A 16274-nucleotide genomic window follows, 5' to 3' on the forward strand; every position below is an offset into this window, starting at 1 on the left:
GGTGAATATGAGCATAATTAATATGCCGTCAACATCGTCTAAAATATTCCAGATGGTAATAAATGTTGCCTACCCATTTGCGCTTGAATGTGTATTGTGTGTATGCAAGAGAAAGTGTGTGTGTGTGAGAGAGAGAGAGAGAGAGAGAGAGAGAGAGAGAGAGAGAGAGAGAGAGAGAGAGAGAGAGAGAGAGAGAGAGAGAGAGAGAGAGAGAGAGAGAGAGAGAGAGAGAGAGAGAGAGAGAGAGAGAGAGAGAGAGAGAGAGAGAGAGAGAGAGAGAGAGAGAGACTACCACGTGGTAAAGCGTATAGCGAGCGCTCCCAAGTGCCACCCGGCGGTTGTTTGGGTACACTGCAGCTAGGCCCGGTACGTACCGAGGTGGATGACGTGGCATTACCTCGGTAAAGGGTGTGCATTGTAGGGGGACCGACTGTATATCGTCTCACATCGGTAAGCTAATGCTAACACTCTTTCCTTGGAGGCCACATTACATGCAACACAACATTAGTATCTCACATATTGTTTGCCACGCTATTGCACCACACATAGTTTCAGGATTAACCGGATAGGTAGGGTGATACCACCGTCGAGCCATATAACACTACCCATTGTGTTTTTCTCACCCAGATGGATATAAGACAACAATAACAAACAATTTGCTTATACTATATACAGTACTAAATTCAATAAAGAATGTATGGGTCATTTAAAACTAACCTTTAACCTTGACCTCCAATTTCACGATAGGAGCTCCAGGGCTGACGACGACATCATGTAACTCATCCAGAACTTGTGGAAGTTGCTCTTCTTCAGCCACTGATTCAAATGCTGTTTCCGTCTCCGTTTCCCTGTTCAGGGATATTACCATGTGAAATACTGAGTAAAATGTAAAGGTAAAAGGTTAAAGGTGCTGGTGTAGGCCTTTCTAGAACACAGTTTTAGAATATGAAAAAGATTTACCGTGAAACAGAACCCTTTGCACTGACATAAGAGGAAGTTTCTGTGGCATCAGCTGTGTCATAGTCAGAGCTACAGGACACTGAAAACAAACAATAAAATCAATAAAAAAATGGAAAGGACAGTTGTGTGGTGTGTAACTCACTTCGATCATAAAGGTTACATGAATATAAACATTAACTGTATGTCAACATAAGCCAACTTACGCTCCACCCTCAGTTCAGCCTTTGTGGAAGCCATGCCACTGTCATTCTCTGCCATGCAGCGGTATACGCCCATGTCAGAAGGCAATGCTGCAGTAATGATCAGCTGGTGACGGCCTTCTTGGTCCTCATTAATCATAACATGATCATTTTCCTCCAGTAGCTTCCCATCCTTGAACCAGCGAATGATGGGTGGAGGCTTACCAGTCACTACGCAGTCGAAACTTACAGGGTAACCATCTGGAACATCCTGACTGTGTAGCTTTGTCAGGAACACTGGTGCCGCTACAACAGTTGAAAGTCATGAGTACACATTATACATTTGCAAGTAAAACTGCAGTATGTTTATGAGCACCTACTAGTAACAATAGCCTAAACATTTGCACTATCAATGTTATCGTTATGTAGCAGGGGGAATTGATTAGTTTCCAATTCCTCTGTGATCCACCCGGATTGATGAAGTGGGTTCGTTTGAATTGTGGGGCAGACGATTAGTATAGGCCTACCATATCTTGACGGGAGTCACTGTTAGATCCCTTGCTTCCTTCCTGTCAGCGTATAGGGGGTTGAGTTGGTGGCTTAGTGCACACTGGCTGGTGCTTTCACTTCAAATGAGTCTTTTGAACATGATACAGCTTTGAATTTGTTGAAAGCTGAAGCATTTTTAAGGTAAATTGAGTATTTTGCTAATATTCCCTAATCTGGGCCAAACAATATTTATCGGTAAAACTTAACACCGACGTCATAGGTATGTCATGACAGTGTCACAACAGTGTTGTAACGCAGTCATGGACGTGTCATAAACATTATGTCTATGTCATGAACATTTTATGACTCGAGTGACTTTTGGTTATGGTAAAGACAACCCAAACAATGTCAACTTTCCTGACCATAAAACATTTATGACATTGACATAATGTTTATGACTGTCTCATGACACTGTTATGACACTGTTATGACACTGTCCTGTCATGCATATGACGTCGACATCAAGTTAAGTGTAATCTATTTATCTTAGCTCAGATTTAACCTCAGATTTTACATGAAACAAAATTTTGTAACAACACATCAGCTGTATTTAAAATCATATTCTAAGTTACTTCCTCATACAGTATACATGGTCTATTAGCCTACATTTGTTACTGACCTAAACCGTCTTTTTTTTTCAAGCAGTTTAGTGACTGATGGTCGGACAGGGTATTGTAAAGGCAGTATATCCTTTAGAGAGACCCACCAAAATCTAAATGTATATATTTTTAAACATTCACGTGGTATTATATTTTAAATGGTAAGATTTACTTCTCTTTTCAGTGTGTATCAATGACTTGTGCATTTTAAAATACATAAATAAAAAACACTCCATTTGTACCCGGGTGTTAATAGGTAAAAAGACACGATTCTTCTATTTACACCCATCTGGGAGAAAGGGGAATGCTGACGTATCTACGGGTGTCATTTCCAGTGAAAAGTGCATGAACTGCGGCTGACAAGTGGAAACACCAGGAAGTTGGATTTGAATTGAGACTGAATGGATCAATAGCTTTTTGGACATACAATAAAAATCTACCAGAGCCATGATGTGATAACAAATAAAGCTCTACAGAAAACCATTACTCACAAAATGTAACTAGCTCTGCCTGTGTGTTTCATGCAGAGTAAAGCACATTTGGCCTAGCTGCTCTCAGTTCCAGAATGCTTTAAACAGAGCTTATGTGCAATGAGATTTGTTCGCAACTTCACACTCCCCTGTGTGTATAGAGGGAATGGCAGAGTAGGACCACTAGTGAAATGGAGTATAGAAAGGAGATGTGAAATTTTGAGAAGGCATCGTACATACTGTAACAGGTGAATAAGAAGGAGGGATTAAATCTCTGAAAGGGCGGGAAAGGGTAAGGCATCTGTCAATCACTTCTTAGGCTCCTTACTAACAATATTTCTAAAACAATATTTGTCTCAACACAATATGAACCACCAGCAACAGATACCACAGATTGTGCATCAGAAGAACAACACATATGGCAAGCTGTATCATATGTAGACAATAGACAATTGACAACACAAAAAGGCACACAACAAGTAAAGACAGATGGAAAAGGGAAAAAATGTCAATTCCAAAATAGGAAAGCAAAGCAATGGTGACTACCATATGTCAGAAGAGTCGCAGAACAAATCCAAAGAGCCATGAAAAAACACAACATAAAAAACACCAATGACACCACAACACCAAACTACGAGAGTGACAAGTTTACCCCAAGGACTAACTCGACCAACACATTAAATACAAATGTCATGAAAAGCCATGCCAGTCATGCTATAAAACCGACATGAGGGAGACAGGAACGAGAAGAAAGAAACAAAACAGAGACAAATAAGAGCAATAAAAGATAAAGCCATGCAAGAGAACCTCAAATCAACAATAATAGGCCACTGCAGAACGGAAAATCACATCATGGACTGGGACAACACATAAATCATACAACAAGAAAACGTCACTTATCAACACTTGTGTGAAGAAGACAGCGCCAACGTCAGCTACACCGTCAAAACATGAAGTAAAACGAAAAAACATTTACATGTCTGACACGAGAAAACAAATTACTTGATTTCACAAAAAGACAAAATGAACACAGTATATTTCTGCTCTTGTGTACTCTGGACACACATCCGGTCAGAAGAAATTAGTGTTAAACCATTCTTTCCTCGTTTTTAATGGAGTATTGCTTCTAAGTACATGCACTCAGTACAACCTTGTAGTCGCCAACACTCAGTTTCAGTAGAAGACAAGTATGCATCAACAAGTAAACATCAATGCATCTTGGAGATACCCCCACTCTAAGCAAAGTCATCTCATTGACCATGTAAGGGTCAGGGGTCACAGTGACATTAACATCAGAAGGGCCATTATCAACTCAGATAGCTGCTGGACTAACCACTGCCTCATCAGCTCCAGGGTGCCCATCACACTCCGAAAAACAATAGGCCTAAGGGTTCAAAAGAAGCAGAACGAAAAGAAATATAACGGGGAAAAAAACATTTACATGTCTGACATGAGAAAACAGATTACTTGATTTAAGACAAATACATAATGACCACAGTATATTTCTGCTCTTGTGTACTCTGGACCCACACCTGATCAGATGAAACTATTGTTAAACCATTCTTTCCTCGCTTTTAAAGGAGTGCTGCTTCTAAGTACATGCGCTCAGCACAACCTTGTAGTCGCCAACACTCTGTTACAGTGGAAAACAAGATCAATGCATTTTGAAGAGACCCCCGCTCTAAGCAAAAGCAAAAATATCATTGACCATGTCATCGTAAGAGCCATCACAAGGGCTATTAATCAACTCAGATAGCTGCTGTACTGGCCACTGCCTCATCACCTTCACAATGTCCATCACACTCCGAAAAACAAAGAGGGTTCAAAAAAAGCAGAACAAAAAGAAGCTGAGCCTTGGCCTGAATGATACTGTCATCCAACAGCAATGTCAGGATGGCCTCAAGAAAAGCCTTCAGCAAGAATACCCCAACAACATCAAAGACCACTGGGGCATGCTCAAATCCACCATCCGGTAACACTTCATAATACCGACTCCTTGTTAAAGTGGTGGTTCGCTATTTTAGACATTAAGCCCTGTTTGTGTGACTTCTGGGGTGAAGTAGAGATGTTCTCATCACAATTTTGACATTTGGTGCTGAACGGAGCATTTGGGTATTCAAGACTGCAGCCCCCCCCACCTTTACATTGACTCCAATGAAGCACTCAAGCAATCGATCATAAACTGGCATTAAACTTTCGTTTGCAGAGACATGAAACTCACCGAGTGGTCAGAGGTGGGCAGCGATACGTTGGCTCGAAAATCACCACGAAATACGCTTCCAGAGAAGATATATTATCATTATTGTCCGTCTTCATTGATTGTATTGGTTTGACTAGTATTACTCCGCGCGACCGGAAATGGGGGTGCGTTTGTTTACGTTACTATCTATGGTTTGTATGCAAGCTGTAGTTTTGTAGCCAGTCCCGCTCAAAGATAGCCGTTCTACCTCGCTCCTTGATGTCTACACAAACAACACACTATCGCTACCTACTGGCTGGATGTCTACTGCTATTCAACGGCGTCTGGGGAAAAATAGGTCCGCCAAATGCTAAACAACACTTAGAAGGCTTATTTCAATTTTCGGGTCAATTTATCGCTGTCTACCACTGACCACACGGTGAGTTCCATGTCTTCTCGAACGAAAGTTTAATGCCATTTTATAATCGATTGCTTGAGTGCTCTATTGGAGTCAATGTAAAGGTGGGGGGGGCTGCAGTCTTGGATACCCAAATGCTCCGTTCAGCACCAAATGTCAAAATTGTGATGAGAACATCTCTACTTCACCCCAGAAGTCACACAAACAGGGCTTAATGTCTAAAATAGCGAACCACCACTTTAAGCATTAGTTATGCATTTGTTATGCATTATTAAAACCTTAAATAACCCTTTGTAAAACATTTGTTAACCATTAACTCTTCATTATTTACCATTACTTAATCATTAACATACACTGTTAATGGTTTTTGATACTGATATATGTGTGTGAGAGTCGGGAAGGATTTTCAAATGATGATCATTTGCCAATCCTTCCCCGACTCTCTCACACACATGTATGTCTCACACATGTATGACTAGATGTTGATACAGCTCTGCACTGAACTTAACAGTGCTACGCTGCAATGCCAACAAGACAGCCAGTTTGATGCTTATGGCTAAAGAAGACGGCAGCAGTTCAAAAACATTTATTTTGTACCCTAATGGCTAAAGACTTGAAAAATATGATGACAGTCATTTACATTGATTATTTACGGAAATCAGTGAAAAATGTGGTTAGCATAATAATTTGGAAGGCAGTGTACAGACACTTTATCAAGTATTACAATGGCTTTGTTTTTACTACATTATAGGGCTGCAATGATTATTTGGGCAACTTGAGTTAAGTACAAAAAATGATTGAGCCAACAGGTTTTGCCTTGAAGTTTAATTCCTATCAGAAAAGTTGGTCTGTTTTAAGTTTGTTTGTGTCCTTGCTGGAAAACTAAGGCCTTTCTGGGCTGAAAACATTGTGCAACTAGAAATGCACCCAGAGAGTGCAGACCTCCACCAAGGAAGCTGTTTGTTAGAACATTTGACTATGCCACACCTATTTTTTGTTTTAAGACTTTCTGCATTCTTTTTGTGGAGTTAGAAACTGGAATGTAAACATTCGCCCTGTCCCGCAATTCATCTATTAGTCCCCCCAACAACCTGGCGGGTAGGGAGTCGAAATGGCAACCTTTGGGCTACAACTTGACACCCCAAAACCACTTACCCATGACTGCCCTGGCTTTCGCTATCGCTTTCAGCTAGGGGGCTCTAGATTTGTACGCTAGCAATGGTGAAGAATCTTTTTTAAAAGTCCTGGTTCCGGTTTGTGATCCGGATCACCACCACAATTTAAACACTTGTTCATTTGGTCATTTCCAACAACTCAACAAGGTTTCAGCCAAATACGATAAAAAGTTTTTGAGTTACCCTGCTGACCAACAGACAGACAAACAAACAGACTGACAGACAAACACACAGACAAACAAACAGACAGAAAAACCAATGCGACCAAAAACATAACCTCCTTGGCGGAGGTAATTAAACAATGTAGGGTACTTGTTTAATTGAATGTACTAAATTGAATAATGCAGTGTAATTTGAACGTTGTAGTACACTAAAGCAAAATTATGAGGTTCATTCAACAGCGCTTAATTTTTGGGTACATTTTTGGAAAACTTTGTTAAACTTACACTATATTACCAAACATAGGCATGCAGATTGTTTTTACAAACATTTGTGAAAGAATGGATTGCTTTCGGGAGTTCAAAGATTTCCAGCGTGGAACTGTCATAGGATGCCACCTGTGCAACAAATCCAGTCATGAAATTGTTTAGCTCCTTAAAATTCCACATTCAACTCTCTGCTTTAAGAAAATGGAAGAATTTGGGAACAAGAGCAACTCAGGCATGAAGTAGTAGGCCACGCAAACTGATGGAGAGGGATCAGCGGCTGCTGAGGCGCATAGTGCAAAGCAGTGGTTGTCTTTCTGCAGTCATTGCCACAGAGCTCCAAACTTCCTGTGACTTTCAGATTGGCCAAAGCACCGTACGCAAAGAGCTTCATGGAATGGGTTCCCATGGCCAAGCAGCTGCATCCAAGCCATACATAACCAAGTGCTATGCAAAGCGTCAGATGCAGTCAGGTGCAGTCAGCTGTAGTGGTGTAAAGCATGCCACCACTGGACTCTAGGGCAGTGGAGGTGTGTTTTCTGGAGTGATGAATCACAACTTCCAATCTGGCAATCTGATGGACGAGTCTGGGCTTGAAGGTTGCTAGAAAGGTATATTTCGGACTGCATTGTGCCAGGCGTGAAATTTGGTGGCAGAGGAATTATGGTGTGGGGTAGTTTTGCAGGAGTTGGGTTTGGCCCTTTAGTTCCAGTAAAAGGAACTTTGAATGTTTCAGGATACCAAAACATTTTGGATAATTCCATGCTCCCAATGTTGTGGAAACAGTTTGGAGCGCACCCCTTCCTCTTCCAACATGACTGTGCACCAGTGCACAAAGCAAGGTCCTTAAAAACATGGATGACAGCCTTTGGTATTGATGAACTTGACTGGCCTGCACAGAGTCCTAACCTGAACGTGATAGATCACCTTTGGGCTGTATTAGAGCAGAGATGGAGAACCAGGCCTTCTCAACCAAAATCTCGACCTCACCAATATGCTTTTGGATTTTTTTTTTTTAAGTCCTGTAAACACAGTCCTGAACTTTGTGGACAACCTTCCCAGATGAGTTGGAGCTCTAGTAGCTGCATAAATTGGGCCAATATCGCATTGAATCCCATGGGTTAGGAATGGAATGGCAGTTCAATTCACATATGAGTCTGGGTAGGTGAGCAAATACTTTTGGTAATATAGTGTATCTGAGTTTACAGTGTTTAAGGGAACCAAATAATCAAAAGCAATGAAGTAAAAATTCATGCTGTCAGTAACACAATGCATGACGTACAGTGGGTGTTGTGGGCTGAAACAAATTAAAGAATTGTCATACCAGGAGCTCCTGTAGTAAATGCAGGTACTTGCTGTTCTGGGGTCAAAGTTTGACATCCATCTTGAATGTAGCCCATCTTCATGACGCGTAGCTCTACCTTGTTTGGTGGTTTTGCCTCCAAGATGGATGTTTCAATTGGAACACTTTGTTCTGTGAAAATATTCTGGAAACGTTTTGATGCCAACTCCGCATCTGCTTGGGTATCAAAGCGAATGTAGATATACTGGTCATCCTCGTGGTAAGTGTGAGGGTCAGGTGGTGGCAGCTCACCCTCATCCGCACTCACAAATGACTCTTCAACATCTGGTTGTAGTCTTGAGCACAGGAGTCGTCTGAGGCGCCTACTTGCTTGCCTGAGTGATTCATCCATCTCACTTTCTGAAGAGCTCTCTGGTTCGCTATCAGCACTATGGGCATGTGGCAGTGGTCGACTCCCCGATGACTCTTGTAGAGAACCCACTGTGACTTTGCCACTGTGTGTGGCCACCCCAAACTTGTTTGTGACCTCACAGGTATATATACCTGTGTCTTTTGTTGAGGTATCGGTAATAACCAGAGTACAGGTGCCATCATTACAATTGTCAATGTGGTGGTGTTTGTCATCAACAAGTGGGTCATTGTCCTTTAGCCACTGTACTTGGTCTGGTTTATTGCTGGCAACACACTCTAAACGGATAGTACTGTTGGGCTCTTTGGTCAGGTCCGTGAACGCCTCTGTGAAAACTGGCTTTAAGTCCTCCTGAGGCTTGTGTTCTGTGTGTATTTTTATTGCAGGCTCAAGTTGCTCCTGGTCTTTTATTTTGCAGGTGTTGAGATCAGTTATCTGGTCTGTTATATGCTGCTCTGCTATTTGAATGTCCTCATAGGTCTTCTCCATGGATACACTGTCAGGGTGTTGAGGTGTCATGGATATGCTGGTCTCTTGTGAGCAGGCCTCATTGGAGGTTGCAACACCTATAATATCATTAGCACCACTGGTTTGGTTAGTGGCCTCGGGGACTATATTCAGTTCTGAAGGTTTTTTGTCATATCTGGTGTCAATGTCCTCTTTTTGTTTGTCTTTACCATCTTCCTCAAGGATGGAATCTAGAGTTGGCTCACGACTCATGCGCCTTTTTTTAGCAACCTCGTCCCAGAGAGCATGCAGATCACCATCATTGGCAGCTTCGGGAGGCAGACTTGGTTGGCTGCCTTCTCCCAATTCAGCTTGTAAAACGTCTTTGACATCTCCTGCAATAAGGGTGCCATCAGAGGTAAAAAAAAGTCTTTATTCAGCACTTAAGCCTTTTTTCAACAGCTGAAGGGTACAACAGAAAAAACTGACATGCAAAAGGAAGGAAATGCAGCCCAATAGCAAAATAGTAATATATCTCAGAGTAGAGGAGGCAGAAAAATAAGAAATATGTAAGGAACTAGATTGCATTCTAGCAGAAAATGCTGGAAGCGGCCTTGCCTTTTGGGGTAGAGCTGAGCAGTTTTATTTTTGATATCTATACATAAATAAAAAACAAACTACTATTGTGAAAACAAAGCTGAAAAAAATGTGGGAAAAATCCATCCACCCAGTCAGAAGTTATGGGCTAAACAATTCAGCCATCTTGGATTCAGCCATCTTGAAAGTGTTGTAGCTCCGCGTTTTGGGGATATACTAAATTACATGCTATTTTAAGTTGGCTAAGGAACACTGCATAATAAGAGGGATTCGAACTCACAACCTCCATACCCCTAATCCAGCACCTTTGCCATTGAGCCAAGCAGCTGGCTGTCATAAGTATTCCAGCAAGACAATATCACATTATTTTGCTATGTCTGATTGGATGAGACGTGTTCTACTAGCATTCTACGCGTCGGTAAGGAGGATGATGTCTAGGTGGACATCATCCCCGGAGACTCATCACACCTAACAGTCACTCCGCCTTGGATAGAATGTAACCAGGGCCGCATATTTTGAACTCGCCATCATTCTATCTCATAGTCTACTGCGGAGAAAGTGAATGTAACCAAGGCCGCGTAGTTTGAACTCACCATCAGTGCCGTTGTCTGTGCAGTTGGCACACCTCTGCGGCCGCTATTTCGTAGTCTTTTGAAGACAATCTAACATAGCCTATGTAGCATACTTTAAATATCTATTCATACACGGAAGATAGTTTCAAACGGGAGATATGCGGGACAACGGGCACTTTTTTGACACAGAGACAGAAAGGCTATGTCAGTCTCCTGCAGTGTATGAGAACCGCTATAATCGGATCTCATTTGCGCTGCGGGAGAGGGAATGCCCTTAAAAATATAGCCTAGGCTATCAGCAAAGCTAAAGATACCGATACCTATGGCCGAACACACCAGGGAGGATGTCAGTGCACATCATCCCGAACACGAGGGTCATATTGCTTAAGTATTGAAGAGCTGTACAATAGAATTCTAGAATTGTAATGCAGGTGCTCGTTAAGAATAGAATGTTGAGAGAATGTGACAGTTGAGATGGAACCCTTTATTGGTAGCACCTGTTGTGATTGTCTGTATGTATGGCAGTTAGTATTGTACTCTAAGGCAGAGGGCAACAGTTTCTAGTTTTTAGCTCACTGTTGTTAAAAAACAAAAAAGCCACATGTCCTTTTCACAGTTTGGGGTCAAATCGCTTATCTTTCTAACAGTCCTTGAATGAAGTTTATAGGTTAAGTTTAAGTATAGGTTCAGTCACAAATGGACCTCTTGTGGCAGATGCCCTGACCTCTTCAGAGAGGCACTTCAAAAACACTTGCCATTTAAAAGGTAATGGGAGTTGGCACATAATCTTTAAACCGTTATCTTCCAGAGCTCGCTAACAACGCTTCAACTAAACTTCTAGGTGAAAGAGTTGATGTTTTATAAACAAAAAAGCTTCCTACACTCTGATCTCTAGAGTGGAGGAATGCTCTGCATGAAGGTTCCGTCTATTGTTTTCTATAGAGCTTGAAAGCCCCCCCCGCCCCTTAGTTCCGTGTTTCACGGGACCTAAGCTGATCATCTAACAACATGGTAGAGAGCTAATACCTTCTGATTTCGGTCATTATATGCGCTGGGCTACAAATATGCTGTATAAGAGGCTAGATATAGATTATTCATGCAGGAGTATCAATATTTTGTTCCGAGGCCGTCTGCATGAAAAATGTAAAGAAACACACCCTTCTAAATTGTTTGGAGTTTCGTACGAAAAATCAAACAAAAATATCAGAAACAACATATGTGGAGCTCGTGGCACAATTCGAAGGGGATCGAAATATCATTTTAATACCGCCATTGGATTACATGCTACGATTTTCGGCTAAAAACGCTGTTGAGGTCCCATGAAATCGGGGGAAGTGACGTCACTTTCAAGCTCTATGGGGACCCAAACTTGCACAAAATCGCCGAAAACGAAAAAAAACGACAAGAGACAAGGACACACTATAGCAGAACAAATGATCTCCAAGCCGAGCCAGTCATTTTAGTGTTTGAACGGTGTCTCTATCTCGAAAGGCCTAGGAGGAGATCCATTTTCTATTTTTACTGACCTGCACTAGATAACCAATAATGATAAACAGGACTTAGAGATTACTATAAGCATGGCAAGCCCGGTTAATAAGGGCTGACGAGATGACCCGATATCAAAGGAAATAATAGAAGAGGCGGAAGTGTAGATCCCGAAAATGCAACCGCTTCTGCCAAGTCAATCTTTTATTCATGATTAGGCTATGATTTGTTTAGTCATCAGATATTTTGATTGCAATTTTGTTCATTCATAGGCTTTCATCCTAAAGTTTCGGCGAACCTCGCAAGGTGATCTTGCTGCAGGAGATTGGATTGTAGACTTGCTGTCTCGGTGGAAAAAGGTGGTCGTCATCTTCCATGTACATGTATGTATAGCTATTTAAGATTCTATGTGCGACTAAGTTTTAAGCTTGCGTTGTAGTTGAACACACATAGGTGTCCCGTTCTTGGGGAATATTGGACAGCTGCTTTATCAGAAGACTGTTAACCAGGTAACAAATACACTATACCCAGCGTTAAAAGTAACATTTTCAACAATAATACAATAGGCAATACATTTCTAAGATGTGTATAGACTAAGTGTGATACAACATCTTTTGAGCTTACAATGGAAAAAGTAAGGTTAATACTATAGCTATGATATTTTTCAATTTTTGTGAAATTATGGTGGTGCAAAAATAAGTACACCCCAGTGTGATGCCCAATTTGTCTATTCAAAATTCCCCATGGATGTTTGAATGAGTTTAGATCAGGTGTCATACTTAATCGCTGAGTCACTTTCATGTTTTGAGCATAGATCAGCTAAGTAGAACAACAGTCTTCCTGTGCTAATAGGATAGGTCTTGAAGTTGTGAAATTGATCGCTTCCAGAGTAATCTTTTTAGGACTATTATTTCTGTGTGTGTGTGTGTGTGTGTGTGTGTGTGTGTGTGTGTGTGTGTGTGTGTGTGTGTGTGTGTGTGTGTGTGTGTGTGTAGTGAGTGTCTGCTTTCTCATGTCAGCCCCGGACAATTGCTGCCATTAGGCAGCCTCCAGGGGCCGGTTACACCAACTGTCTTACGAGCGGCCACCACAGAAATCAGTCGTAACTCAACGCTCTAAGTAGGAGACCATTATCAACATTCATATCAGATTCACCATCCAACGTTAGGAGAGCAAGGGAAGAGCCCGTTTTCTATCCATTTTACATATAGATGAATTTACAAAGCATTTTGTGTATGTTTTCACAACATTCAAATAACACAACACCATCAATTAATAACTAGGCTCCGTTGCAAGTGACAGTTCTGCCATTAGGGTTGCCTGGTCACCGCATTCAAATGGGCTTTTGATCCGCGCTCGGTGTGTCACTTCAGATAAATCAGCTGGAAGCGCATTGTGGATTGTAGGCAGAAATCCGTGTCCGGTATGATCGCAGCCTTAAGGGTGGTTTATGCCTAGAGACCAGCGTCCCTGCGTCGTGATGCAGTGAGCCGCGCAGTTAACGGAGTGAAGCCCCCCCCCATCACGCAGGTACTCTGGGGCACCTCCCCAAAATTGTGTCTCGACGCAGGGAATGATGCAGACAGCGACGGAGTGAAGGGCGGGAAGGAGAGAAAATAGGTCTCTGATTGGTCCTCTCGACCAGCCTGCTCTGTCCTCGAGTCGAGAACTAGCTACTTCCTTGTTCTAACCTTCGTCGGGCTATGGACTGTGTGAGCTCTTCATTAAATAAGTTGCCCGTGCTTTTGTCGTTTCATTTATTTACACGAACCAAAGACAACACGTGCGCTTGCAAGTTACGACCCTGAAGATATTTGGACAGTTGAACAGTGTTTCCGAGGTCGAGGAAACATTCCGCTTCGTGCGACCTATCCTCGACAAATGAGCCACTTCTTTGTTCTAAACTACCGCGGTGGCTGCCAGTGCTCGTGACATAAAGATTTAATGTTTCGTTTTCATTGTCGCCGAGTCTGTGAAGCTAAAAAAAAACAACCAACACGTCTAGGTTACTCTTTGTATTGAAGGCAGTTTGAGCGTGGAATGACATCGCGCAGACCGCACTTTAAAACAGGGCATAAATCAAAATTAACTGCATCATGGCTGCGACAAGCTCACTCCGTGGCACTGCCAGGAAGTATAACCCGCCCTTTACATGGGATGTGTGAAATACAAATGGCAGCAACTAATAGTTGATATCCACACATTAATTTTGTGAGATTTTTTGGCAACTATTAGGTGTGTCATCAAAGCTTGTTTTTTGTACAATATTTTTTGGACAGGAAAACCCTGCAAATATGCAAGGCCCTGCAACTCGTTATTATACCTTCTGTGCTTTTAGAGGTGACGTCAGGTACGATGCAGGTAATTTCTTCTGTCCCAGACATTTTCATCTCTGTAAGAAAAGACAAAAGGGTCAGTTTATAATCCTTTGAAAAACTGTTTATTTTGGTGTTTCAACGTGGTGTTATGGGAGTTTATGACTATCTCGCAACGTAGCCGACGAATGTCACTTCTAAGTGCTTCAATCGTCATGTTGGCTTTAGCTAGTCTTTCGTTAGCATTAGCTAGATCACTGCAGGCGCAGGTAGGGGTGGCCATAATTAGGTTTGCGGATGCAGCAGAAAAGGTTATTCTTGCGAGATAGCTGGCGTAGTGTTTATAAAATTGACTATGAGGTGAGGCTAAACTAAAGCCGAGTAGGGTTCGGCGCAAAAAATATGTAGGCTAGCCTGGTGGAGAACAGTTATCAGTTTGGATGGTGGGGAGGTTAGCCTATGTGTTTATATGGTTGTAAGAGTGAGAACAAGGTAACGCAAAAGTAATACAACAATGATTCAGTTGTTTGGAGTTGTAAATTCAGACGAAAATTTAGAAGAAAAACAAGAAGAAACTTAATTTTGTCTGAGTAGCAGAGTAGCAGTTCTTTTTTCCCATTTACATCAAAACAGTTGGCATTTGGTACCTTCTAAATTACATTTCAATGTTCAAAACTTGGCTATAAGCTGTAACTGGAATGCTGCATTTAACACTGAAGTCAATGGCAGGGCATTGCATGGGAGTTATGGAAGCCCAGATATCCTTGATGCTTTGCTCTCATCTCAGCTGTTTTTGTTTGTTTGGTCTGGTGACCCACACTTCACTCTTCAATATACCCGTAGATTTCCATGCCACATTTAGGTGCTTTGGCGGTGATGACATTCTAACTCACCAGACATAACATCCCACTCATTTGGAAATCTACGGTATATTGAAGAGGATGTGTGGGTCACCAGACCAAACAAACCAAAACAGATGAGAGCAAAGCATCAAGGATATCTGGGCTTCCATAACTCCCATGCAATGCCCTGCCATTGACTTCAATGTTTAACGCAGCATTCCAGTTACTAAGACAAAGAGCTTATCACCAAGTATTGAACATTGAAATGTAATTTAGAAGGTACCAAATTCCAACTGTTTTGATGTAAATGAGAAAAAAGAAAGAAATTTGGATTACAAGACTACAAAACTATTTTGCGTAATAATGTGGAACAGAGCATTTTAAGTTTTTTATTATTTTAAAAAATACTGTTATCATTGGAAGGTTCATTCAAAAACTATTTAATTGTACTCTAATGGCTGATGACTTGAAAATGATGACGACTGTAATTTCTATTGATTATTGGGGAGAACGGCAAAAAATGTCATTTGCGTAATAATGTGGAATGCGGTGTATAAATGGCCATAAAATATCCTACATTTATTGCAATATGAATGTAGTTGTACTTGTAGTACAAACATTTATAGGTACTCTTTGATGAGTCTATACATATTTAAGTCACATGTATGAATATTGAATTTGAGCCATTCATCATTGAAATAAATGGAATGCACAACCATCACTCAAGTACTGTAGGTAACAAAACAAAATCGTGTCCCCCTTAACATTAACCCTATTCAGACTGGGCTTTTTTGGCATTCCTGCCCCCCCCCCCCCCTCATAACTCATAAACGGAATACAGTATGACTACCAAACTTGGGGGAGATGATCTACTTATGGACATCTATGAATGACATAATTTCTGTGTAATTATCTGGTATTATGACGTCATTATGACATCATTATCTTATTATGCACAAAATCTCGCCATAATGGATTTTACAACAAATTTAGGTAATGCACTTCAATTTTAATGATTTTATGCTTCAAACCACTTAAATGCTCACAAAGGTGTCTGATGCTAATGGAAATAACAAAAAAATATGAAAAAATATGGCGTCATAGATATGGTAGAGTGATTTTTGGTCAGACATACCTGTCAGAAAACCGTTGCCATGGCAACGGCAAAAATGATCAACCTAATCTTTCGGTACTTCACTGTAGCCAACTAAATGTTAGGAAAAGTCACAAGGTTTCGTAGTCAAAGCTTAAGTCCTTAAGGAATTATACGGCATCAAAGTTGGTGCGGGCACTTTTAGCCCCCCCCCCCCCCAGTTTGGATAGGGTTAACCTGACAGGTCAGACCAGTCA

General features: G+C 41.4%; 1 protein-coding gene across 13 annotated transcripts in view; it reads right to left on the bottom strand.

Annotated features, from left to right (window-relative positions):
* The window catches only part of obscnb (obscurin, cytoskeletal calmodulin and titin-interacting RhoGEF b), a 226662-nt gene that overhangs the window by 44287 nt on the left and 166101 nt on the right, over positions 1 to 16274 (bottom strand). For 11 of the 13 annotated variants that reach the window (XM_063218192.1, XM_063218188.1, XM_063218190.1 and 8 more), the window contains 5 exons: positions 14091 to 14159; positions 8279 to 9508; positions 1164 to 1445; positions 961 to 1039; positions 718 to 848 (listed from right to left, as the gene is read on the bottom strand). In XM_063218192.1, coding sequence (XP_063074262.1) covers positions 718 to 848; positions 961 to 1039; positions 1164 to 1445; positions 8279 to 9508; positions 14091 to 14159 — 1791 coding nt within the window. The remainder of the gene's footprint in view (positions 1 to 717; positions 849 to 960; positions 1040 to 1163; positions 1446 to 8278; positions 9509 to 14090; positions 14160 to 16274) is intronic. The other 2 variants (XM_063218195.1, XM_063218196.1) reach the window with 2 other exon arrangements.

Source organism: Engraulis encrasicolus, chromosome 16 (assembly GCF_034702125.1).
Source record: "Engraulis encrasicolus isolate BLACKSEA-1 chromosome 16, IST_EnEncr_1.0, whole genome shotgun sequence".
Taxonomy (NCBI): Eukaryota; Metazoa; Chordata; class Actinopteri; order Clupeiformes; family Engraulidae; genus Engraulis; species Engraulis encrasicolus.